Below are 21,447 nucleotides of genomic sequence, written 5' to 3'. Positions count from 1 at the left end.
CTGCAGAGTTAACTCTGGGTCTTCCTTTCCTGTGGCGGTCCTCATGAGAGCCAGTTTCATCATAGCGCTTGATGGTTTTTGTGACTGCACTTGAAGAAACTTTCAGAATTCTTGAAATTTCCGTATTGTCTTAAAGTAATGATGGACTGTCGTTTCTCTTTGCTTATTTGAGCTGTTCTCGCCATAATATGGACTTGGTCTTTTACCAAATAGGGCTATCTTCTGAATACCACCCCTACCTTGTCACAACACAACTGATTGGCTCAAATGCATTAAGAAGGAAAGAAATTCCACAAATTAACTTTTAACAAGACACACCTGCTAATTGAAATGCATTCCAGGTGACACCCTCATGAAGCTGGTTGAGAGAATGCCAAGAGTGTGCAAAGCTGTGTTATTTCATCGTTTTGATTTTTATTACACTTTTATTCTACAATGTAGGAATATAGAAAAACCCTGGAATGAGTAGGTGTGTCCAAACCTTTGACTGGTACTCTATATTTATTTATTTTTTATAAATTAGCAACAATTAATAAAACCTGTTTTTGCTTTGCCATTGAGTTATTGTGTATAGATGTATGTATTTCATTTTTATTCAATTTTGGAATAAGGCTGTAACGTAACAAAATGTGGAAAAAGTCGAGGGGTCTGAATACTTTCCGAATGCACTGTATATCCACGTTTTCCGATAAGCTTGCTTTATTAGTAGTGGCGTGTCTTTTTAATATTGAGGAATATTTCACTTTCCCCGGTCAGGAGTAACAGCATGAATTGGTGCATGTGGCAGAAATAATGCAGTGCGAAATGGTTTCACCGTCATCTGGAAGACTGTCCCCTTTACTCAGCAGAGGGAGGGAGAGCAGAGGGACGTTGAATCAGGTGAGAGGCATCCTCACCGCAGCTCCCTCCCTCCCCTCAGACTGACCATCAGATGCAGGCCATCAGTCTAGTAAAAAAGAAAAGCTAATTATTTTTGCTCACTCAGCTGTGTCTCACAAGTAATACAATCAAGTATTTAATACCAGTGTGATCATACCTACATTTAAATGGTCTGAGAAGAACAACATTGGCAGGGCAATTCAAGCATAGCCAATATACAGTGATATAATGTATTGGGCTTATAGCCTACTGCACAGACCTTATTGCTACATAACGGATTTTAATTGGTTAATGTTACATAGGCTTACATTTTTTAAGTCATGTTTAAAAATATATATAATCTGAGTGGTAGATCTTGGCTTACATTTTGACTCAGTGATCTTAACTGTTTTCACATCAGTCTGAAGTTTGTTGCATGAGTTTCAGAATTAATTGTCAGCATCCTGTTGTGTTGCTTTGAAGTGCTGATCTCGTGTCATTTTAGTCTGTTTCTGAGTGATGAGGCTAGATTTCTCCTGTTTGCGCAGCACTCCAAAAAAACTCCCCCTAAAAGTCGATCACTTTTTGCTTTGTTTATCTTCTGTCTGTTTTGTTAACAGGTTGTTTCTCGGGCTTGAATCTGGGCGTCAGAATCGGGGATGATGAATCAGTCAGAAAAGCCACAACAGCTGCCCTCTGATTGTCCCCTCTGACAACACATTGATTTTGGGGAAGGAACTAAGAAAAGTTCACATCCTTCAGAGCTGCCAGGCTGCTTTAAAAATAGAAATCTACAGTTGGGCTTTTTTTTCCCCTCTCTCTGTTTAAATATGGAGTCGTGCTATTTATACTCCTCAAGTCCTTTTTTAACCCTTGACCTATGATCTTCACCCATGCATCCTCAAAGGAATGGCTAACCTGATGTCTCTAATTATTTTATTTCATTGAGCCAGTGTATTCAATTTAGAGCCCTGCACGGGCATGAATTTTAAGCCCGAGCGCTACCCATGCCCGCAACGTTCAAGCCCTACCCTACCCAGGCCCAATTCAGAGCACAACAAAAGGCTCAGCTTCAGAATGTTAGTGATCAATTGAATGATACCTGAGCCCTGCCCGTACCCTAGTTATTGATGAAAAAGCAGACCCTACCCGGGCCCAACACCATGTATCATTTTGGGGCTCTTCGGGTAGTAGAGCTCTGATTCTATTGACCCAATGTCCCTAATAATGTCCATGTAACAATATGAAAATGACTATTTGACAATCATTTTAAACTTCTATTCACAAGTCAATCATATAGCTTAGCTTTTGATCTAGTTTCTAAAGTAGATTACACAACCTGAACCTGGAAAAGTGCTCTGTTGGTCAAGTGCTTAGACATCATAGATACTGTACATATTTGATTGTTGATATGGAGTGGATGTGTCATGTACTTTAAACCACTGTTTGTTTTAAACTGTCCTATGTATGGTTTTATCAGTCTTATTGTCTGTGGTAGTTGAGTCTGGCTGATTTGGGGTCAGTGTTTGACTATAGACCAGACTGGGCTGGCTCTGCTGTGCTTCTGTCACTGTCTGACAGAGTTCAGTCCAAACACTCCTGTGATTGAAAGAGAAAAGTTATGCTGTACTGACTGTACTGCTATTCCATTCAACAGGAGCAAAATGCAGAAAGAAAAGAGAAAATAGAGGTCAGTGAAGTCTGGTCCGCCGTGTGTCCACTCGCAACTGTGTGTGTGTGTGTTTTTTGCATGAGCCCGTATGTGTTTTCAGCTGGGGTCAAACAATGACACATCATCAGATGTCTGTTAGTGAGGGTGCTGATTTCTCCTTGTGGCCTGAAATAGAATGCTTGGTGGTTCATTGTGGATCCAACAGTCATCCAGCCATCTGGTTTCTGGCCCACGTTCAGAGGCTTTAGCAAAGGGCAAAACAAGGTGCAAAGGGAAGCTGTTAATTCACTGTTGATAAAGGGATACTTCCTCTGTGCCATTACAAGCCAACACAGAGCTTGTTTTGGTTTTCAGGGTTCTTTAATCCTTCACACCGCCCTTTTCTGTCCATCATCGTCCTCCGGCCAAAACACAGTCAGCGTGCAACGGACGCCGGTCTTACAATGATGGCATTTGCTGTATGTCCCAAATGACACCCTTTTCCCTTTATAGTGCACTACTTTTGACCAGAGCTCTATGGGCCCTTGTCAAATGTAGTGCACTATAAAGGAAATATCGTGCCATTTTGGATGCAGGCATTACCTCGGAGTGGTTGATAACTAACTAACGTTAAGCTAGCGAGGCGTGACACGTTTACGACTTGACCCTCTGACCCAGGGCTTGTCTGTGAAGTTCTATAATTAGAGCTTTTTAAACGCTCACTTTGAAGTGCAGGACACACTGATTTTGTCACCCTTCGTAAAACATGAGGTTTGATGATGTTTGCTTGCTGTGTGCTCCACAGTGGCCTTCTGTATATGACCTCTAACACACACACACACACACACACACACACACAGGAAAGCAGGCACACACACTGGAAATGAGTATCAATCACCTCAGCATAGTGAAAGATGAAGGAAGATGTAGTTTACAACGTATGTGATGGTCATACAGTTGCTTCTACACATTTCTATTTGTCTCTTGTTCCTAATGACAGATTCATCTGTCCCTTACTGAAAAGCAAAGGCAGTGTAGTTAGTCTTCACCTATATTTTCAACCTCTCCCTGACCTTCTATAATACTTACATGTTTCAAGCAGACCACCATAGTCCCTGTGCCCATGAACACCAAATCAACCTGTCTAAATGGCTATCGCTCTGTACCACTCACATATAGCCATGAAATGCATTGAAGGCTGGTCATGCCTCACTTCATCATCATCCCAGACACCCTGGACCCACTCTATTCTCACCTATGTGAGAATGCTGTTCATTGACTACAACTCAGCGGTCAACACCATAGTGCCCTCGAAGCTCATCACTAAGCTAAGTTCCCTGGGACTGAACACCTCCCTCTGCACCTGGATCCTGGACTTCCTGACGGGCCGCCCCACATTACTAATGATCTATCATGGTCCAAACACATCAACACAGTCGTTAAGAGGGCACAACAATGCCTCTTCCTCCTCAGGAGGCTAAAAAGATCCTCAAAGTTCTACAGTTGCACCATTGAGAACGTCTTAACTGGCTACATCACCGCTTGGTACTGCAACTGCTTGGCATTGGACCACAAGGTGCTACAGAGGGTAATGTGTACAGCCCAGTACATCACTGGGTCCGAGCTTTCTTCCATCTAGGACCTCTATACCAGGTGGTGTCAGGAAGACCTTAAAAATGTTCAGACTCCAGCCACCCAATCTCTGCTACCGCACGGTAAGCGGTAGCAATGCACCAAGTCTGGAACCAACAAGACCTTGAACTGCTTTTACCCACAAGTCATAATATTTCTAAACAATAGCTAATCAAATGGCTACCCGGACAACCTGCGTTGACAAATTTTTGCACTAACTCTCTTGCACTGACTCTATGCGCACACACAGGACTCTACCCACACACTCACATATACTTACACACACACACCCAACATACACCCACACATAACATGCACATATGTGCAAACTGACTACACACACAAACACTTTTACACTCACCAAATACACTGCTGCTACTGTCTTATCTATCCTGTTGCCTAGTCACTTTACCCCTACCGAAAGTGCCTTGAAAGTATTCAGACCCCTTGACTTTTTCCACGTTTTGTTACTTTACAGCCTTATTCTAAAATGGATTAAAGCAATCTACACACAATACCCCATAATGATGAGGCGAAAACAGGTTTTTATTTTATTTTTGCTAATGTGTATATATATTAAAAAAAACTACACCTTATTTACATAAGTATTCAGACCCTTTGCTATGAGTCTCGAAAATTGAGCTCAGGTGCATCCTGTTTCCATTGATCATCCTTGAGATGTTTCTACAACTTGATTTTAGTCCACCTGTGGTAAATTAATTTGATGGGCAATGATTTGGAAAGTCACACACCTATCTATATAATGTCCCACCCTTGACAGTCCATGTCAGAGCAAAAACCAAGCAATGAGGTCGAAGGAATTGTCCTTAGAGCTCCAAGACAGGATTGTGTCGAGGCACAGATCTGGGGAAGTGTACCAAAAAACATCTGCAGCATTGAAGGTACCCAAGAACACAGTGGCCTCTATCATTCTTAAATTAAAGAAGTTTGGAACCACCAAGACTCTCCCTAGAGCTGGCCGCCCGGCTAAACTGAGCAATCAGGGGAGAAGGGCCTTGATCAGGGAGGTGACCAAGAACCTGATGGTCACTCTGACAGAGCTCCAAAGTTCCTCTGTGGAGATGGGAGAACCTTCCAGAAGGGCAACCATCTCTGCAGCACTCCACCAATCAGGCCTTTATGGTAGAGTGGCCAGATGGAAGCCACTCCTCAGTAAAAGGCTCATGATAGCACGCTTGGTGTTTGCCAAAAGAAAGACTCTCAGCAAGATTATCTGGTCTGATGAAACCAAGAATGAACTCTTTGGCCAAGCGTCACGTCTGAAGGAAACCTGGCACCATCCCTACGATGAAGAATGATGGTGGCAGCATCATGCAGTGGGGATGTTTTTTAGCGTCAGGGACTGGGAGACTATTCAGGATCAAGGCAAAGATGAATGGAGCAGTATACAGAGATCCTTGATGACAACCTGCTCCAAAGTGCTCAGACTGGCGATGGTTCTCCTTCCAACAGGACAACTACCCTAAGCACACAGCCAAGACAACTAAGGAGTGGCTTCGAGACAAGTCCCTGATTGTACTTGAGTGGCCCAGAGCCTGGACTTGCACTTGATCGAACATCTCTGGAGAGACCTGAAAATAGCTGTGCAGCAACACTCCCCATCCAACCTGAAAGAGCTTGAGAGGATCTGCAGAGACGAATGGGAGAAACTCCCCAAATAAAGGTGTGCCAAGCTTGTAGTGTCATACCCAAGAAGACTCAAGACTGTAATCGCTGCTAAAAGTGCTTCAACAAAGTACTGAGTAAAGGGTGTGAATACTTATGTAAATGTTATTTCAGTTTAATTTAATACATTTGCAAAAATGTCTAAAAACCTATTTTTACTTGGTCATGGCACCAAAGGAGATGGCTGCCGTTTTACGATCCGTAACCAATTGTGCTATTGTGTATGTTTTTTTGCGTTATTTCTTACTTATTTTGTACATAATGTTTCTGCCACTGTGTGTTATGACCGAAAAGAGCTTCTAGAAATCAGGACGGCGATTACTCACCCCGTACTGGAGGAATACGTTTTCTTCGAGTCAGAGGGGAAGGATTTACTTCAGACACCCAACAAGGCCCTCATCCCCGTCACGCGCAGAAAGAGACAGAGCTATCGTGCCTTGTAAGGATCCGTTGCAGAGAGGGTAATCTACCTTTACCATCGGTTCTATTAGCCAACATACAATCAATAACATACAGTTGGAGGGTTTTAAGCTTTTTCTGCAGGATAGAACAGCGGCCTCTGGTAAGACAAGGGGTGGCGGTCAATGTATATTTGTAAACAACATATGGTGCACAAAATCTAATGACGTCTCAAGGGTTTGCTCACCTGATGTAGAGTATCATCATGATAAGCTGTAGACCACACTGTTTACCAAGAGTTTTCATCTGTATTTTTCGTAGTTGTCTATATACCACCATAAACCGATGCTGGCACTAAGACCGCACCCAATGAGCTGTATACGGCCATAAGCAAACAGGAAAACACTCATTCAGAGGTGGCACTCCTAGTGGCCGGGGACTTCAATGCAGGGGAACTCAAATCCGTTTTACCTCATTTCGACCAGCATGTTCAATGTGCAACCAGAGGGAAAAAACTCTAGACTACCTTTACTTCACACACAGACGTGCACAAAGCTGTCCCTTGCCCTCCATTTGGCAAATCTGATCATAATTCTATCCTCCTGATTCCTGCTTACAAGCATATACTAAAGCAGGAAGTACCAGTGACTCTATCAATAAGAAAGTGGTCAGATGAAGCAGATGCTAAGCTACAGGACTGTTTTGCTAGCACAGACTGGAATATATTCTGGGATTCTTCCGATGGCATTGAGAAGTACACCACATCAGTCACTGGCTTCATCAATAAGTGCATCGATGACATTGTCCCCACAGTGACCGTAGGTACATACCCCAACTAGAAGCCATGGATTACAGGCAACATCCGCACTGGGCAAAAGGGTAGAGCTGCCACTTTCAAGGAGCGGGACTCTAACCCAGAAGCTTAAAAGAAATCCCACTATGCCCTCCGACGAACCATCAAACAGGTAAAGCGTCAATACAGGACTAAGATCGAATCGTACTACACCGGCTCCGACGCTCGTCGGATGTGGCAGTGCTTGCAAACTATTTCAGACTACAAAGAGAAGCACAGCCGCGAGCTGCCCAGTGGTGCGAGCCTACCAAACGAGCTAAATTACTTCTATGCTCGCTTCGAGGCAAGTAACATTGAAGCATGCATGAGAGCATCAGCTGTTCCGGATGACTGTGTGATCACTCTCTCCGTGGCCGATGTGAGTAAAACTTTTGAAACGGGTCAACATTCACAAGGCCGCAGGGCCAGACGGATTACCGGGACGTGTACTCCGAGCATGCTCTGACCAACTGGCAAGTGTCTTCACTGACATTTTCAACCTGTCCCTGTCAGAGTCTGTAATACCAACATGTTTCAAGCGGACCACCATAGTACCTGTGCCCAAGAACACTCAGGTAACCTGCCTAAATGACTACTGACCCGTAGCACTCACGTCTGTAGCTATGAAGTGCTTTGAAAGGCTGGTCATGGCTCACATCAACACCATTATCCCAGAAACCCAAGACCCAACAGATCACAGATGATGCAATCTCTATTGCACTCCACACTGCTCTATCCCATCTGGACAAAAGGGACACCTATGCGAGAATGCTATGCACTGACTATAGCTCCGCGTTCAACACCATAGTGCCCTCAAAGCTCTTCCCTAAGCTAAGGACCCTGGAACTAACCACCTCCCCCTGCAACTGGTTCCTGGACTTCCTGATGGGCAGCTCCCAGGTGGTAAGGGTTGGTAACAACACATCCGCCACGCTGATTCTTAACATGCTGATTCTTAACATTGAGGCCCCTCAGGGGTGCGTGGTCAGTCCCCTCCTGTACTCCCTGTTCACTCATGACTGCGTGGCTAGGCACGACTCCAACACCGTCATCAAGTTTGCCGATGACAAAACAGTGGTGGACCTGATCACCGACAACAAGGAAACAGCCTATAGGGAGGAGGTCAGAGACCTGGCCGTGTGGTGCCAGGACAACATCTGCTCCCTCAGCGTGATCAAGACAAAGGTGATGATTGTGGACTACAGGAAAAGGAGGACCGAGCACGCCCCCATTCTCATCGATGGGGCTGCAATGGAGCAGGTTAAGAGCTTCATGTTCCTTGTTGTCCACATCACCAACAAACTATAATGGTCCAAACACACTAAGGCAGTCATGAATAGGGCACGAGAAAGCCTATTTCCCCCTCTGCTATCGGCACGGCAAGCGGTACCGGAGCGCCACGTCGAGGTCCAAAAGGCCTCTTAACAGCTTCTACCCCCAAGCCATAAGACTCTTGAACAGCTAATGAAAGGGCTACCCAGACCCCTCTTTTATGCTGCTGCTACTCTGTTTATTATCTATGCATAGTGACTTTAACACCACCGACATCTACATATTACCTCGACTAACCAGTGCCTCTGCACATTGACTCTGTACCGGTACCCCCTGTATATAGCCTCGCTATTGTTATTTTACTGCTGCTGTTTAATTATTTGTTACTTTTATTTTCTATTTTTTACACTTTTTTATTTTCTTTAAGCATTGTTGGTTAAGGGTTTAAGTAAGCATCGACTCGATACATGTTATTTTCTACTCCTTATATACAGACAGTATAGCCATTTTATTTTGACTCATTATTTTAATTTGTTATTCACTGTGTTCCTTGTGTTATAATTTATATATTTGTTTAAATGTATCTTATATTTGACTCTGCATTGTTGGAAATGGACCCGTAAGTAAGAATTTCACTGTTAGTCTACAACTGTTGTCTCCAAAGCATGTTACAAATAAAATTTGATTTGATATCTTACCGGTTTGTAATCAAAACTGAAAAGGCTTCCTTTTTAAGTGATTGTATCATGTAATGTTCCTCCTATATATGTATTTGACATTGAATGGAAAAACAATACATTTTCCGAAGAAACTACTGACTTCCAGGCGGCATCACATCCGGCCCATAGGGTGGCGCACAATCGGCTCAACGTTGTCCGGGTTTGGCTGGGGTAGGCCATCATTGTAAATAAGAATTTAATAAGAGTTTAATAAATAATGGTTAAATTAAAAAAAGTTGCAGTACATATTCCATGGACTCTCTCAGCGTGTAGTACCAGTGTCATCCTCTGTATGGCACTGTGTTCTCAGAGTTACTCTTGGCAGAAAGCTGGCCTGGCTCTATAGTGCCAGTCAGTCCCTATTCCACTCCACTGAGAGAGCAAGAAGGCGTGTAAAGCTTGATTGGCGCAGCATAGTTTTGCCTTGATAGGAATCTAGCCCAACAGAAACAGAAAGGGCTGGGACAGCACTGTAATTCCTCCTGCCTTCCTTTTTATGAATGGTCACTTCCTTTCCACTGAAAAACATTCCCCTCATGAGTTCCACTTTAAATTCACAGTATGTAGGTTAGTTTGGTAATTGTATTTTGGGTTTAACACAAACTGAATGTTTTGTAACACTAGCCTAGCACAAATGTATTTTTTCTCACATTTTTCCCTATGTAAATATTTGATTTATTGTAGTATTGTTAAAAGAGAAGAAATCCATAATGAATGCATTATTTTGTTTTAATCCGATTTAGCCTCAGACGTAATACACTGGGTGAAACTGAAGATGCCCTAAAGGAAGATTTATATTTTGTTGCCATAAATGTACATATTTCCCCTAGACCCCTAGGTTGTCTGAATATGTTTACAGTAGGTGTCCTTTTATGATTCTGGTGTCTCACTGGGACCAAAATGTATGTTCCTGAAATTAAAACGGGGAGCTTTGAAAATATGAGTAAAATTTGTTTCTCAAATTATCACACTTATTATCACCTCTGGGTTAAGAAATATCACAGTTGGAGAGAAACCATTTTCTCTGAAAATTACAAATCCCAAAATACTCATGAAACAATTAACCACAATTTACATTCATCTACAATTTAGGATGTGCAGGTGGAAATTCTCAAAATAAATAAAACATAGAAAATATAAGTGTGAAGTACGGTATAAGCTTGTACATATAGTTTTAGTATTATTTTTAATGTGTGTCTTGGTTGTGTGTGGGGCAGCCAGGCCAGGACTGTACTGTAGTTGTGTGTTTTTCCTCATCGCGGTTCGAGGCCCAGTCGGCTGCTGACCTCTGCTTGAGTCAATAACGGTGATCTCAGAGTAAAACCACACAGCAATCGAACAAGACATTTACTGAAATTTGTGCTCTCTGTATTTTCTGGAACCAAAAATACGTAAGTTGAAGGAATATGTATCTTTCTCAGTGGTTGGTTGACTCCACTGTGGGGACTCATTTTATGTAACTCCTAATAGCTTAGTCTCTGACCACTAAACCCCTTATCATTGGGATTTCACTGCCACTCATAGTTATTGGATTTTCTAAATGATAATGTTAAAATAAAGGAACTCGGTTTCACTGTTCTACATGGGTTGAGCGAATTCTTGTCACTTCAACCGGTTGTGCTCCACATAGGCCACTCTGTGTTTCTCAATAGAACAGATTTTACTTGTTACCTTGTCTCGTTACACTGGGTTACTTCACAGAAAGACCTCCATTATAGTTACCAAGCCCCCAGTGTGTTTCTCACTCCCTCTATTGTAGCCTGAGTGTGAACTGCTCTAGCTAACTGTTGGTTGAACCTCTGTTGTGAAGATGTGGAACTGTAGCCAACTGTCTTTAACTCTATCTGACTAGCTTCGGTGTGGCTTATTGTTGGGGAGCCCCTGTATTCTGCTGTGTGTTGTCCTCCTCTGGTAAACCCGTCTGATGTCTCTGTATAGGGCAGCGACGGCTCAGGGCTTGGCTGAGACGCGTAGCCCTCCATAGTTTTACCATGGTGAGGAAATTAATTAGTGACTCTTCTCACGACCTGAGTCAGAGAGCCGCCAGAGAGCCAAGCAGCCTTGCTACTGTACCGCCAGTTACATTGGAACACAGGACACTCAGGCAACAATAATATATCACCCGTATACACTGCTCAAAAAAATAAATAAAGGGAACACTTAAACAACACAATGTAACTCCAAGTCAATCACACTTCTGTGAAATTAAACTGTCCACTTAGGAAGCAACACTGATTGACAATAAATTTCACATGCTGTTGTGCAAATGGAATAGACAACAGGTGGAAATTATAGGCAAATAGCAAAACACCCCCAATAAAGGAGTGGTTCTGCAGGTGGTGACCACAGACCACTTCTCAGTTCCTATGCTTCCTGGCTGATGTTTTGGTCACTTTTGAATGCTGGCGGTGCTTTCACTCTAGTGGTAGCATGAGACGGAGTCTACAACCCACACAAGTGGCTCAGGTAGTGCAGCTCATCCAGGATGGCACATCAATGCGAGCTGTGGCAAGAAGGTTTGCTGTGTCTGTCAGCGTAGTGTCCAGAGTCTGGAGACGCCGTGGAGAACTTTCTGCTGCCTGCAACATCCTCCAGCATGACCGGTTTGGCGGTGCGTCAGTCATGGTGTGGGGTGGCATTTCTTTGGGGGGCCGCACAGCCCTCCATGTGCTTGCCAGAGGTAGCCTGACTGCCATTAGGTACCGAGATGAGATCCTCAGACCCCTTGTGAGACCATATGCTGGTGCGGTTGGCCCTGGCTTCCTCCTAATGCAAGACAATGCTCATGTGGCTGAAGTGTGTTAGCAGTTCCTGCAAGAGGAAGGCATTGATGCTATGGACTGCCCCGCCCGTTCCCCAGACCTCTGGGACATCATGTCTCGCTCCATCCACCAACGCCACGTTGCACCATAGACTGTCCAGGAGTTGGCGGATGCTTTTGTCCAGGTCTGGGAGGAGATCCCTCAGGAGACCATCCGCCACCTCATCAGGAGCATGCCCAGGCATTGTAAGGAGGTCATACAGGCAGGTGGAGGCCACACACACTACTGAGCCTCATTTTGACTTGTTTTAAGGACATTACATCAAAGTTGGATCAGCCTGTAGTTTGGTTTTCCACTTTAATTTTGAGTGTGACTCCAAATCCAGACCTCCATGGGTTGATAAATTTGATTTCCATTGATCATTTTTGTGTGATTTTGTTGTCAGCACATTCAACTATGTAAAGAATTTAATTTATTTTATTTAATAAAAATATTTCATTCATTCAGATCTAGGATGTTATTTTAGTGTTCCCTTTATTTTTTTGAGCAGTGTATATTTAGAGCTTGAATGAAAAGCGAACAAATTAAGGGGATTATATGGGATGTATTTCTATTATGAGAAGGATATAGATGGTTGTGTTTCTGTAGCCTATTGTCATAAATAAAGATGCAGTATTTGTTTCAAATTGCTGTCTTTTTTTAAATTGTGCATATGCAATCATATTGTAATAAAATAAGTTATTTGTCTTGTGTGTTTTGGAAAAGTGTAAATTGTTAATATTTTAAATGTGTTTAACTGCATTATCTGTTTGGGATTTTTTAAATGGGATTTTTTAGATGTCATTCTCTTGATATAGAGACTGCTGAATTGTGCCAGTTAAATCTAGATGAAAGTGCTCTTGAGGTTGCTACCAGTTATTTAAATGTAACCACCATTGTTATTGGACGATAATCATAAAGTTACTATGCTCCATTTCGATCGAGGATATTTTTAAGACTGGAATGAGTTACCAAATACATTTGTAAATAGTTACAAAAATACCAGTCTTTACTTTGGGCTGTGTTTGGAAGCTGAACAGAGAACTGTGGGCCTCTAAAGATGTTGATTAATTAGCTAGCTGTTGAACATGTGGTTGAACAGTGGTAACTTTGATTAAAGGAAGCATGGTCTTGCCAGTCGTGTGTAAGACATTGTGGCTGACTAGGAAGGGAATAGTTAGGGTTTTTTACATTAGAAACTTAGTTATCTGAACAACCAGTACATTTGCACTTACATCAAAATATCACCATATAAAGATTGTTGATGGTACATACTGCTTATTGAGGCACTCATGCCCCCTTCCTCATCCCTCTCTCTCTGTCTCTCTGTCTCTGGTCTTGACTGTGGCCTCTCCTGCTGGCTGGGGGGTCATGTGGGAGCATCTGCCAGGCCAACCGGTCCTGTTTCGTTCCTCTCCTCTCTATCTGGGGGCAGTGCTGCAGGATGCCGTTGGTAGTTAAGTGACTTCTGAGCTGTACGTATGTTTGAGAGGTTCCTGCTGAGCTGTGTAGACCTGGCTGCTTACCTCTGAACTACATGGACATGATCACATTACTGCCTGCCTGGTCCTGCCGATCAGCCTTGTAGATAGGCGTTCACATCCAGACCCTCTACCATGGCTCTATTGTTCTCTCCATCTCTCCTTCCATCACTCTCTCGTATAGCTTTCTCTCTTGCGTTATCTCTAACTCTAAAACATACCCATCCTCTCTGTCACCATATCAACCATCTGAGGCATTGTAAATACTGATATGCTGACATGTACTGCTGTAAACTAATATATCTGATTGCGGTGTGTGTTTGGTTGTTGTGAACTAGGTTGTCCGTTTGTATGCTCTTTGACACATCAATAAAGTGGGCCTACATGTGGGAAATGTCTCTTAAGGTTTGCACATTTGGACACATGAGAAATTTCAGTAAAGTTTGCTACCAACTATATTTTTATAAACGGTCCCCTGAGTGTCCCAAATGACGTCTCCTAAAACAAACCCCCCGTCACGGGTGGTTTGGGGAAAAGCCATTTTCACACAGGTTGGTTTGACCTCCCCTCAGCTATACAGCAGCGTTAATATATCAAGCAGGCGGGGAAACTGAGGAGAGGAGAGTGGTGATGGGAGATGCCTTGCCCTGCTCCGGCGCGCCATCTTTACCTGCGACTCAATCTGATGGCTTTTCCACAAATGTCTTGTGATACCTTGGGAAAACAGTCAATCTTGTGATACCTTGGGAAAACAGTCAATCTTGTGATACCTTGGGAAAACAGTCAATCTTGTGATACCTTGGGAAAACAGTCAATCTTGTGATACCGTGGGAAAACAGTCAATCTTGTGATACCTTGGGAAAACAGTCAATCTTGTGATACCGTGGGAAAACAGTCAATCTTGTGATACCGTGGGAAAACAGTCAATCTTGTGATACCGTGGGAAAACAGTCAATCTTGTGATACCGTGGGAAAACAGTCAATCTTGTGTTTTTTTTCTTTGCAGTGTATAATAAGGGTTCTTTTAATTTGTTTTAACTTTGTCCACTGGGATCTCCTTTTTGTCTGGCACTTTCTAGCTCTCTCACTCTCTCTCAAAAAATACATATTTAAGGACTTTAATGGCATTGGAAACATATGTTAACATTGCCAAAGCAAGTGAAGTTTCAAATGTCATATGTGTAAATAGTTAAAGTACAAAAATACACATATGGGTTGTATTTACAATGGTGTTTGTTCTTTGGTTGCCCTCACTGGTTGCCTGTCACAACTCTTGGTGCTGATGGCACACTGTAGTATTTCACCCAATTGAAATGGGATTTTATCAAAATTGGGTTGTCTTTTGTGGATCTGTGTAATCTGAGGGAAATATGTGTCTCTAATGTGATTATACATTTTGCAGTATTTACTAAATACCTAACTAATCACACAGAATTACACATACACATAATTAAATCATAACTTGATTACAAGTTACGTCATAATGGAAAACATCCTTAGTGGGCGGAACAGATATGACAGCTTGTTACACAAAAGAAAAGGGGCTGGGTTTGAGTGAAGGAGCGGGAAGACTGAGGAACAAAGACCGAAGCTGTGCTATCGTAAATACAGTATCTTATACATTCTAAATTACCGCCCATTTGGAAAAGGAAAATGCAATAAATATTTACTCTGTGCTGCACTTCGGTAGGTTGGTGGTAGATGGAAGGCCGTGTTGCCCAACCGAGTCCTTTGAAGAATGTCTCTGGTTGTCAATTGGATACGTTGTAGTAACATCGTTGTGAGGTTGACGGGATACTCTGTCTGTTCCTTCCTAACCTGCTTTTGCAGCTGCTGTTGCTATCTCAACGGCTAAGAGGTATCACTTCTGTAGTGAATAAGAGTTCAATGTTCATACCATTCGCAACCAAAGCTCACGCTGATGTTGGCTTCATTCTGTAGTTATCTGAACCATTCTGACATCGGACCGTCGTCCTCACATCCTCGGAACATGAGGTTATATTGTCGTCAAGGGCTTATATATGAAGGGAGAGGAGGGCGTGTTAGAAGTCTTATAGCCCATGTCCCTTCACAGGGGCAGGCCACTGATTGAGCAGCCCTATCTTATGAAAACCCAAATCTCACATTTTAGAATCTAAAATCACATTTCATTCCATCACGAATAATTTCATATTCAAACATTTAAATTGAACAACAATTCCATGTGAATCCGATAACTCTGATGTGTAGACTTTCCACTGTAGAGTTTGTCATCTTATCATTGATGAGAATGTCTCAGATGACAACCGAACTGACATCATATTTATTAAGTACCACCACATATGTTCAATTGTTCGGTTTACCAGAATATAGTTAATTTCTCCCCCACCTTCTGATGTTCTCAGAATCTCTATGTTAACCAAGGATTTTGCAAATGTAACCTCAGTAGGGTAGAGAGAGGAAAAAGGGGGAAGAGGTATTTATGACTGTCATAAACCTACCCCCCAGGCCAACGTCATGACACTGATGTTTAGGCTGAAGTATTTATAGTTGTTTTGTGCTCTAGGGCAGCGGTTTCTAGATGGAATTTGTATTTCTGGTCCTGGCAACTGGAACTTTTTTGGAACACTATTATTTTTGTCTTACTGAGATTTACTGTCAGGCCCCAGGTCTGACATAATCTGTGCAGAAGAAATAGGTCCCGCTGTAGGCCCTCCTTGGTTGGGGACCGAAGCTCCAGATAATCAGCAAACAGTAGACATTTGATTTCAGATTCTAGTAGAGTGAGGCCAGGTGCTGCAGACTGTTCTAGTGCCCTCGCTAATTTGTTGATATATACAGTGCCTTGCGAAAGTATTCGGCCCCCTTGAACTTTGCGACCTTTTGCCACATTTCAGGCTTCAAACATAAAGATATAAAACTGTATTTTTTTTGTGAAGAATCAACAAGTGGGACACAATCATGAAGTGGAACGACATTTATTGGATATTTCAAACTTTTTTAACAAATCAAAAACTGAAAAATTGGGCGTGCAAAATTATTCAGCCCCTTTACTTTCAGTGCAGCAAAATCTCTCCAGAAGTTCAGTGAGGATCTCTGAATGATCCAATGTTGAACTAAATGACTAATGATGATAAATACAATCCACCTGTGTGTAATCAAGTCTCTGTATAAATGCACCTGCACTGTGATAGTCTCAGAGGTCCGTTAAAAGTGCAGAGAGCATCATGAAGAACAAGGAACACACCAGGCAGGTCCGAGATACTGTTGTGAAGACGTTTAAAGCCGGATTTGGATACAAAAAGATTTCCCAAGCTTTAAACATCCCAAGCAGCACTGTGCAAGCGATAATATTGAAATGGAAGGAGTATCAGACCACTGCAAATCTACCAAGACCTGGCCGTCCCTCTAAACTTTCAGCTCATACAAGGAGAAGACTGATCAGAGATGCAGCCAAGAGGGCCATGATCACTCTGGATGAACTGCAGAGATCTACAGCTGAGGTGGGAGACTCTGTCCATAGGACAACAATCAGTCGTATATTGCACAAATCTGGCCTTTATGGAAGAGTGGCAAGAAGAAAGCCATTTCTTAAAGATATCCATAAAAAGTGTCAGATGAAACCAAAATTGAACTTTTTGTCAACAATGCAAAACGTTATGTTTGGCGTAAAAGCAACACAGCTGAACACACCATCCCCACTGTCAAACATGGTGGTGGCAGCATCATGGTTTGGGCCTGCTTTTCTTCAGCAGGGACAGGGAAGATGGTTAAAATTGATGGGAAGATGGATGGAGCCAAATACAGGACCATTCTGGAAGAAAACCTGATGGAGTCTGCAAAAGACCTGAGACTGGGACGGAGATTTGTCTTCCAACAAGACAATGATCCAAAACATAAAGCAAAATCTACAATGGAATGGTTCAAAAATAAACATATCCAGGTGTTAGAATGGCCAAGTCAAAGTCCAGACCTGAATCCAATCGAGAATCTGTGGAAAGAACTGAAAACTGCTGTTCACAAATGCTCTCCATCCAACCTCACTGAGCTCGAGCTGTTTTGCAAGGAGGAATGGGAAAAAATGTCCTCTCGATGTGCAAAACTGATAGAGACATACCCCAAGCGACTTACAGCTGTAATCGCAGCAAAAGGTGGCGCTACAAAGTATTAACTTAAGGGGGCTGAATAATTTTGCACGCCCAATTTTTCAGTTTTTGATTTGTTAAAAAAGTTTGAAATATCCAATAAATGTCGTTCCACTTCATGATTGTGTCCCACTTGTTGTTGATTCTTCACAAAAAAATACAGTTTTATGTCTTTATGTTTGAAGCCTGAAATGTGGCAAAAGGTCGCAAAGTTCAAGGGGGCCGAATACTTTCGCAAGGCACTGTATGTTGAAGAGTGTGGGGCTTAAACTGCATCCCTGTCTCAGCACACAACCCTGTGAAAAGAATTGTGTTTTTTGCCAATTTTAACCGCACACTTGTTGATTTTATAATGTTGAATGTTTTTCCCCCAACACCTCTTTCCAGCAATTTGTGTAGCCGACCCTCATGTCAAATTGAGTCAAAAACTTTTTTGAAATCAACAAAGCATGAGAAGACTTTGCCTTTGTTTGTTTTGTTTGTTTGCCAATTAGGGTGTGCAGGGTGAATGCGTGGTCTGTTGTACGGTAACTTGGTAAAAAGCCAATTTGACATTTGCTCACTACATTGTTTTCACTGAGGAAATGTACGAGTCTGCTGTTAATGATAGTTCAGAGGATTTTCCCAAGGTTGCTGTTGACGCCTATCCCACAGCAGTTATTGAGGTCAAATTTGTCTCCACTTATGTGGATTGGGGTGACCGTTCCTCCAAATATTGGGGAGGATGAGGTTAAAGAGTTTACGTATAGCCAATTGGAATTTGTGGTCTGTATATTTTATCATTTCATTGAGGATACCATTAACACCACAAGTCTTTTTGGGTTGGAGGGTTTGTATTTTGTCCCGTAGTTCATTCAATGTAATTGGAGAATCCAAGTGGGTTCTGGTAGTCTGTAATAGTTGATTCTAAGATTTGTATTTGATCATGTATATGTTTTTGCTGTCTGTTCTTTTTTTATAGGTCCAAAAATATTACAGAAGTGGTTTACCCATACATCTCCATTTTGGATAGATAACTATTTGTGTTGTTGTTTGTTTAGACTTTTCCAATATTCCCAGAAGAGGTTAGATTCTATGGATTCTTCAATTACATTGAACTGATTTCTGACGTGCTATTCCTTATTTTTTCGTAGTGTATTTCTGTATTGTTTTTGTGATTCACCATAGTGAAGGCGTAGGCTTAGGTTTTCTGGGTCTCAGTTTTTGGTTGGATAGTTTTCTCAATTTCTTTCTTTTTGCATTCTTCATCAAACCATTTGTCGTTGTTGTTAAGTTTCTTCGGTTTTCTGTTTGAAATGTTTTGATTTGATAGGGAAGCTGAGAGGTCAAATATACTGTTTAGGTTTTCTACTGCGAAGTTTACACCTTCATTATTACAGTGAAACATTTCGTCTAGGAAGTTGTCTAAAGGGGTTTGAATTTGTTGTAGCCTAATTGTTTTTTGGTAGATTTCCACACTACTTTCCTTCCATCTATAGCTTTTCTTAATATTATTCAGTTCCTTTGGCTTTGATGCCTCATGATTGAGTATTGCTCTGTTCAAGTAGACTGTGATTTTGCTGTGATCTGATAGGGGTGTCAGTGGGCTGACTGTAAACGCTCTGAGAGACTCTGGGTTGAGGTCAGTGATAAAGTAGTCTACAGTACTACTGCCAAGAGATGAGCTATAGGTGTACCATAGAAGTCCCCTCAAAGCCTACCATTGACTATGTACATACCCAGCATTCGACAGAGCTGCAGGAGTTGTGTCTAGGGGAGCATATGGGGGAGGGAATGCTTTCACCTCCAGGTAGTTGTTTGTCCCCCTGTGTCCTGAAGGTGTCAGGTTCTTGTCCAGTTCTCGCATTTAGGTCGCCACAGACTAGTACATGTCCCTTGGCCTGGAAATGATTGATTTCCCCCTCCAGGATGGAGAAGCTGTCTTCATTAAAGTATGGGGATTCTAGTGGGCGGATATAGGTAGCACACAGGAGGAATTTTTTCTCTGTTGAGAATTTCCTTTTGAATTTCCAGCCGAATGTAAAATGTTCCTGTTTTGATTAATTTAATGGAGTGAGTTAGGTCTGCTCTATACCAAATTAGCATACCCCCTGAGTTCCTTCCCAACTACAACACCTCGTAGTTTTGTGGATGGGACTACCAGCTCTCTTTAACCTAGAGGGCAACCAGTGGGTCCATCTCCATAGGTCTGGTCTGATGTGGCCTAAATGGGGTGTGGGCATGGTTGACTTGGAGGGGTGTAGATTGGTTGGGTTGTGGATGTGTCTGGTCGTGCTGTGGTCTGGATGTAGGTCCTCTCGGCGTGGTCCTCCATGTGAAGGTCCGGGGGGGGGGTGGGTGGGTCCCGCAGGTCTGCGAGAGTGTCTCGCTGGTCTGGGCGGGGTGTCTATTGATCTGTAGCTCCTGTGTCAGGGGCTGGGGTTGAGGGTGAGTTCCTTTTGGTTCCAGACGAAGGTGGGCACTGCTGCCTTGTATAGGTGGACCTGGTCGTAAAGGCTGTCCAGGGTGAAGTGGTGGGCCAGATAGACATTTGGTTTTGTCTTTCTCTCTCTTGCTCTCTCTCTCTCTCTCTCTCTCTCTCTCTCTCTCTCTCTCTCTCTCTCTCTCTCTCTCTCTCTCTCTCTCTCTCTCTCTCGCTCTCTCTCTCTCGCTCCCTCTCCCTCTCGCTCTCTCTCTCTCTCGCTCCCTCTCTCTCTCTTGCTCCCTCTCTCTCTCTTGCTCTCTCTCTCTTGCTCTCTCTCTCTTGCTTTCTCTCTCTCTTGCTCTCTCTTGCTCTCTCTTGCTCTCTCTTGCTCTCTCTTGCTCTCTCTCTCTCTTGCTCGCTCTCTCTTGCTCGCTCTCTCTTGCTCTCTCTCTCTCTTGCTCTCTCCCTCTCTCTCTTGCTCTCTCCCTCTCTCTCTTGCTCTCTCTCTCTCTCTTGCTCTCTCTCTCTCTTGCTCTCTCTCTCTCTCTCTTGCTCTCCTCTTGCTCTCTCTCTCTCTCTCTCAGTTGAAGGGGCTTTATTGGCATGGCATGTTGGCATATGTTTACATTGCCACGGCAAGTGAGATAGATAATAAACAATACACAATTAACAGTAAACATTACACTCACAAAAGTTCCAAAAGAATAAAGACATTTCAAATGTCATATGTCTATATACAGTGTTGTAACAATGTGCAAATGGTTAAAGTGTCTCTCTCTCTCTCTCTTCCACTCCTCTCTCTCTCTTTTTCTCTTCCCTGGAAGTGAGTATTTTAATAATAATAGTTTGGGGAATTGCTATCACAGGGCTGGTTTGGCATGAAAGTGAAACTTCAGCTCAACAGAGTAGCTAAAGTTCCTTTCTCCTCTTATACCCCCTCATTTCCTTCACCTTAATCCCTACTTCCTGTGCCCCCACCCCTCCCTCCTTCTCTCTTCACTATACCATTTCTGGGAAACTTGGACAAGCAAGAAAGGCATGAATGGATGAAACGGTATACACTGAATGTACAAAAAATTAGGAATACCTTCCTAATATGGAGTTGCAGCCCTATTTGCTTTCACAACAGCCACAATTAGTCGGTGCATGGACTCTACAAGGTGTCAAAAGTGTTCCACAGGGATGCTGGTCCATGTTGACTCCAATGATTCCCACAGTTGTGTCAAGTTGGCTGAATGTACTTTGGGTGGTGAACCATTCTTGATACACATTGGAAACTATTGAGCATGAAAAACCCAGCAGCGTTGCAGTTCTTGACACACTCAAACTGGTACGCCTGGCACAAAGTACCATACCCCGTTCAAAGGCACTTATATATTTTGTCTTGCCCATTCATAATCCATGTCTCAAGCCTTAAAAATCCTTCTTTAACCTGTCTTCTCCCCTTCATACACTGATCGAAGTGGATTTAACAAGTGTCATCAATAAGTGATCATAGCTTTCGCCTGGATTCACCTGGTCAGTCTATCATGGATAGAGCAGGTGTTCCTAATGTTTTGTTCACTCAGTGTACATCCGTATTCCCTAG

General features: G+C 42.8%; 1 protein-coding gene across 7 annotated transcripts in view; it reads left to right on the top strand.

The window, feature by feature from the left end:
- Window positions 1-21,447, top strand: part of LOC110507115 (breast carcinoma-amplified sequence 3) — a 353,145-nt gene that overhangs the window by 101,396 nt on the left and 230,302 nt on the right. For 5 of the 7 annotated variants that reach the window (XM_036965503.1, XM_036965505.1, XM_036965502.1 and 2 more), the window contains exon 16: window positions 2,516-2,548. The exons of the other annotated variants lie outside the window; for them this stretch is intronic. In XM_036965503.1, coding sequence (XP_036821398.1) covers window positions 2,516-2,548 — 33 coding nt within the window. The remainder of the gene's footprint in view (window positions 1-2,515; window positions 2,549-21,447) is intronic. 7 annotated transcript variants of the gene reach the window in all.

The sequence above is a fragment of the Oncorhynchus mykiss genome, chromosome 27 (genome assembly GCF_013265735.2).
Source record: "Oncorhynchus mykiss isolate Arlee chromosome 27, USDA_OmykA_1.1, whole genome shotgun sequence".
Lineage (NCBI taxonomy): Eukaryota > Metazoa > Chordata > Actinopteri > Salmoniformes > Salmonidae > Oncorhynchus > Oncorhynchus mykiss.
This window is presented reverse-complemented; position numbering and strand designations above follow the sequence as displayed.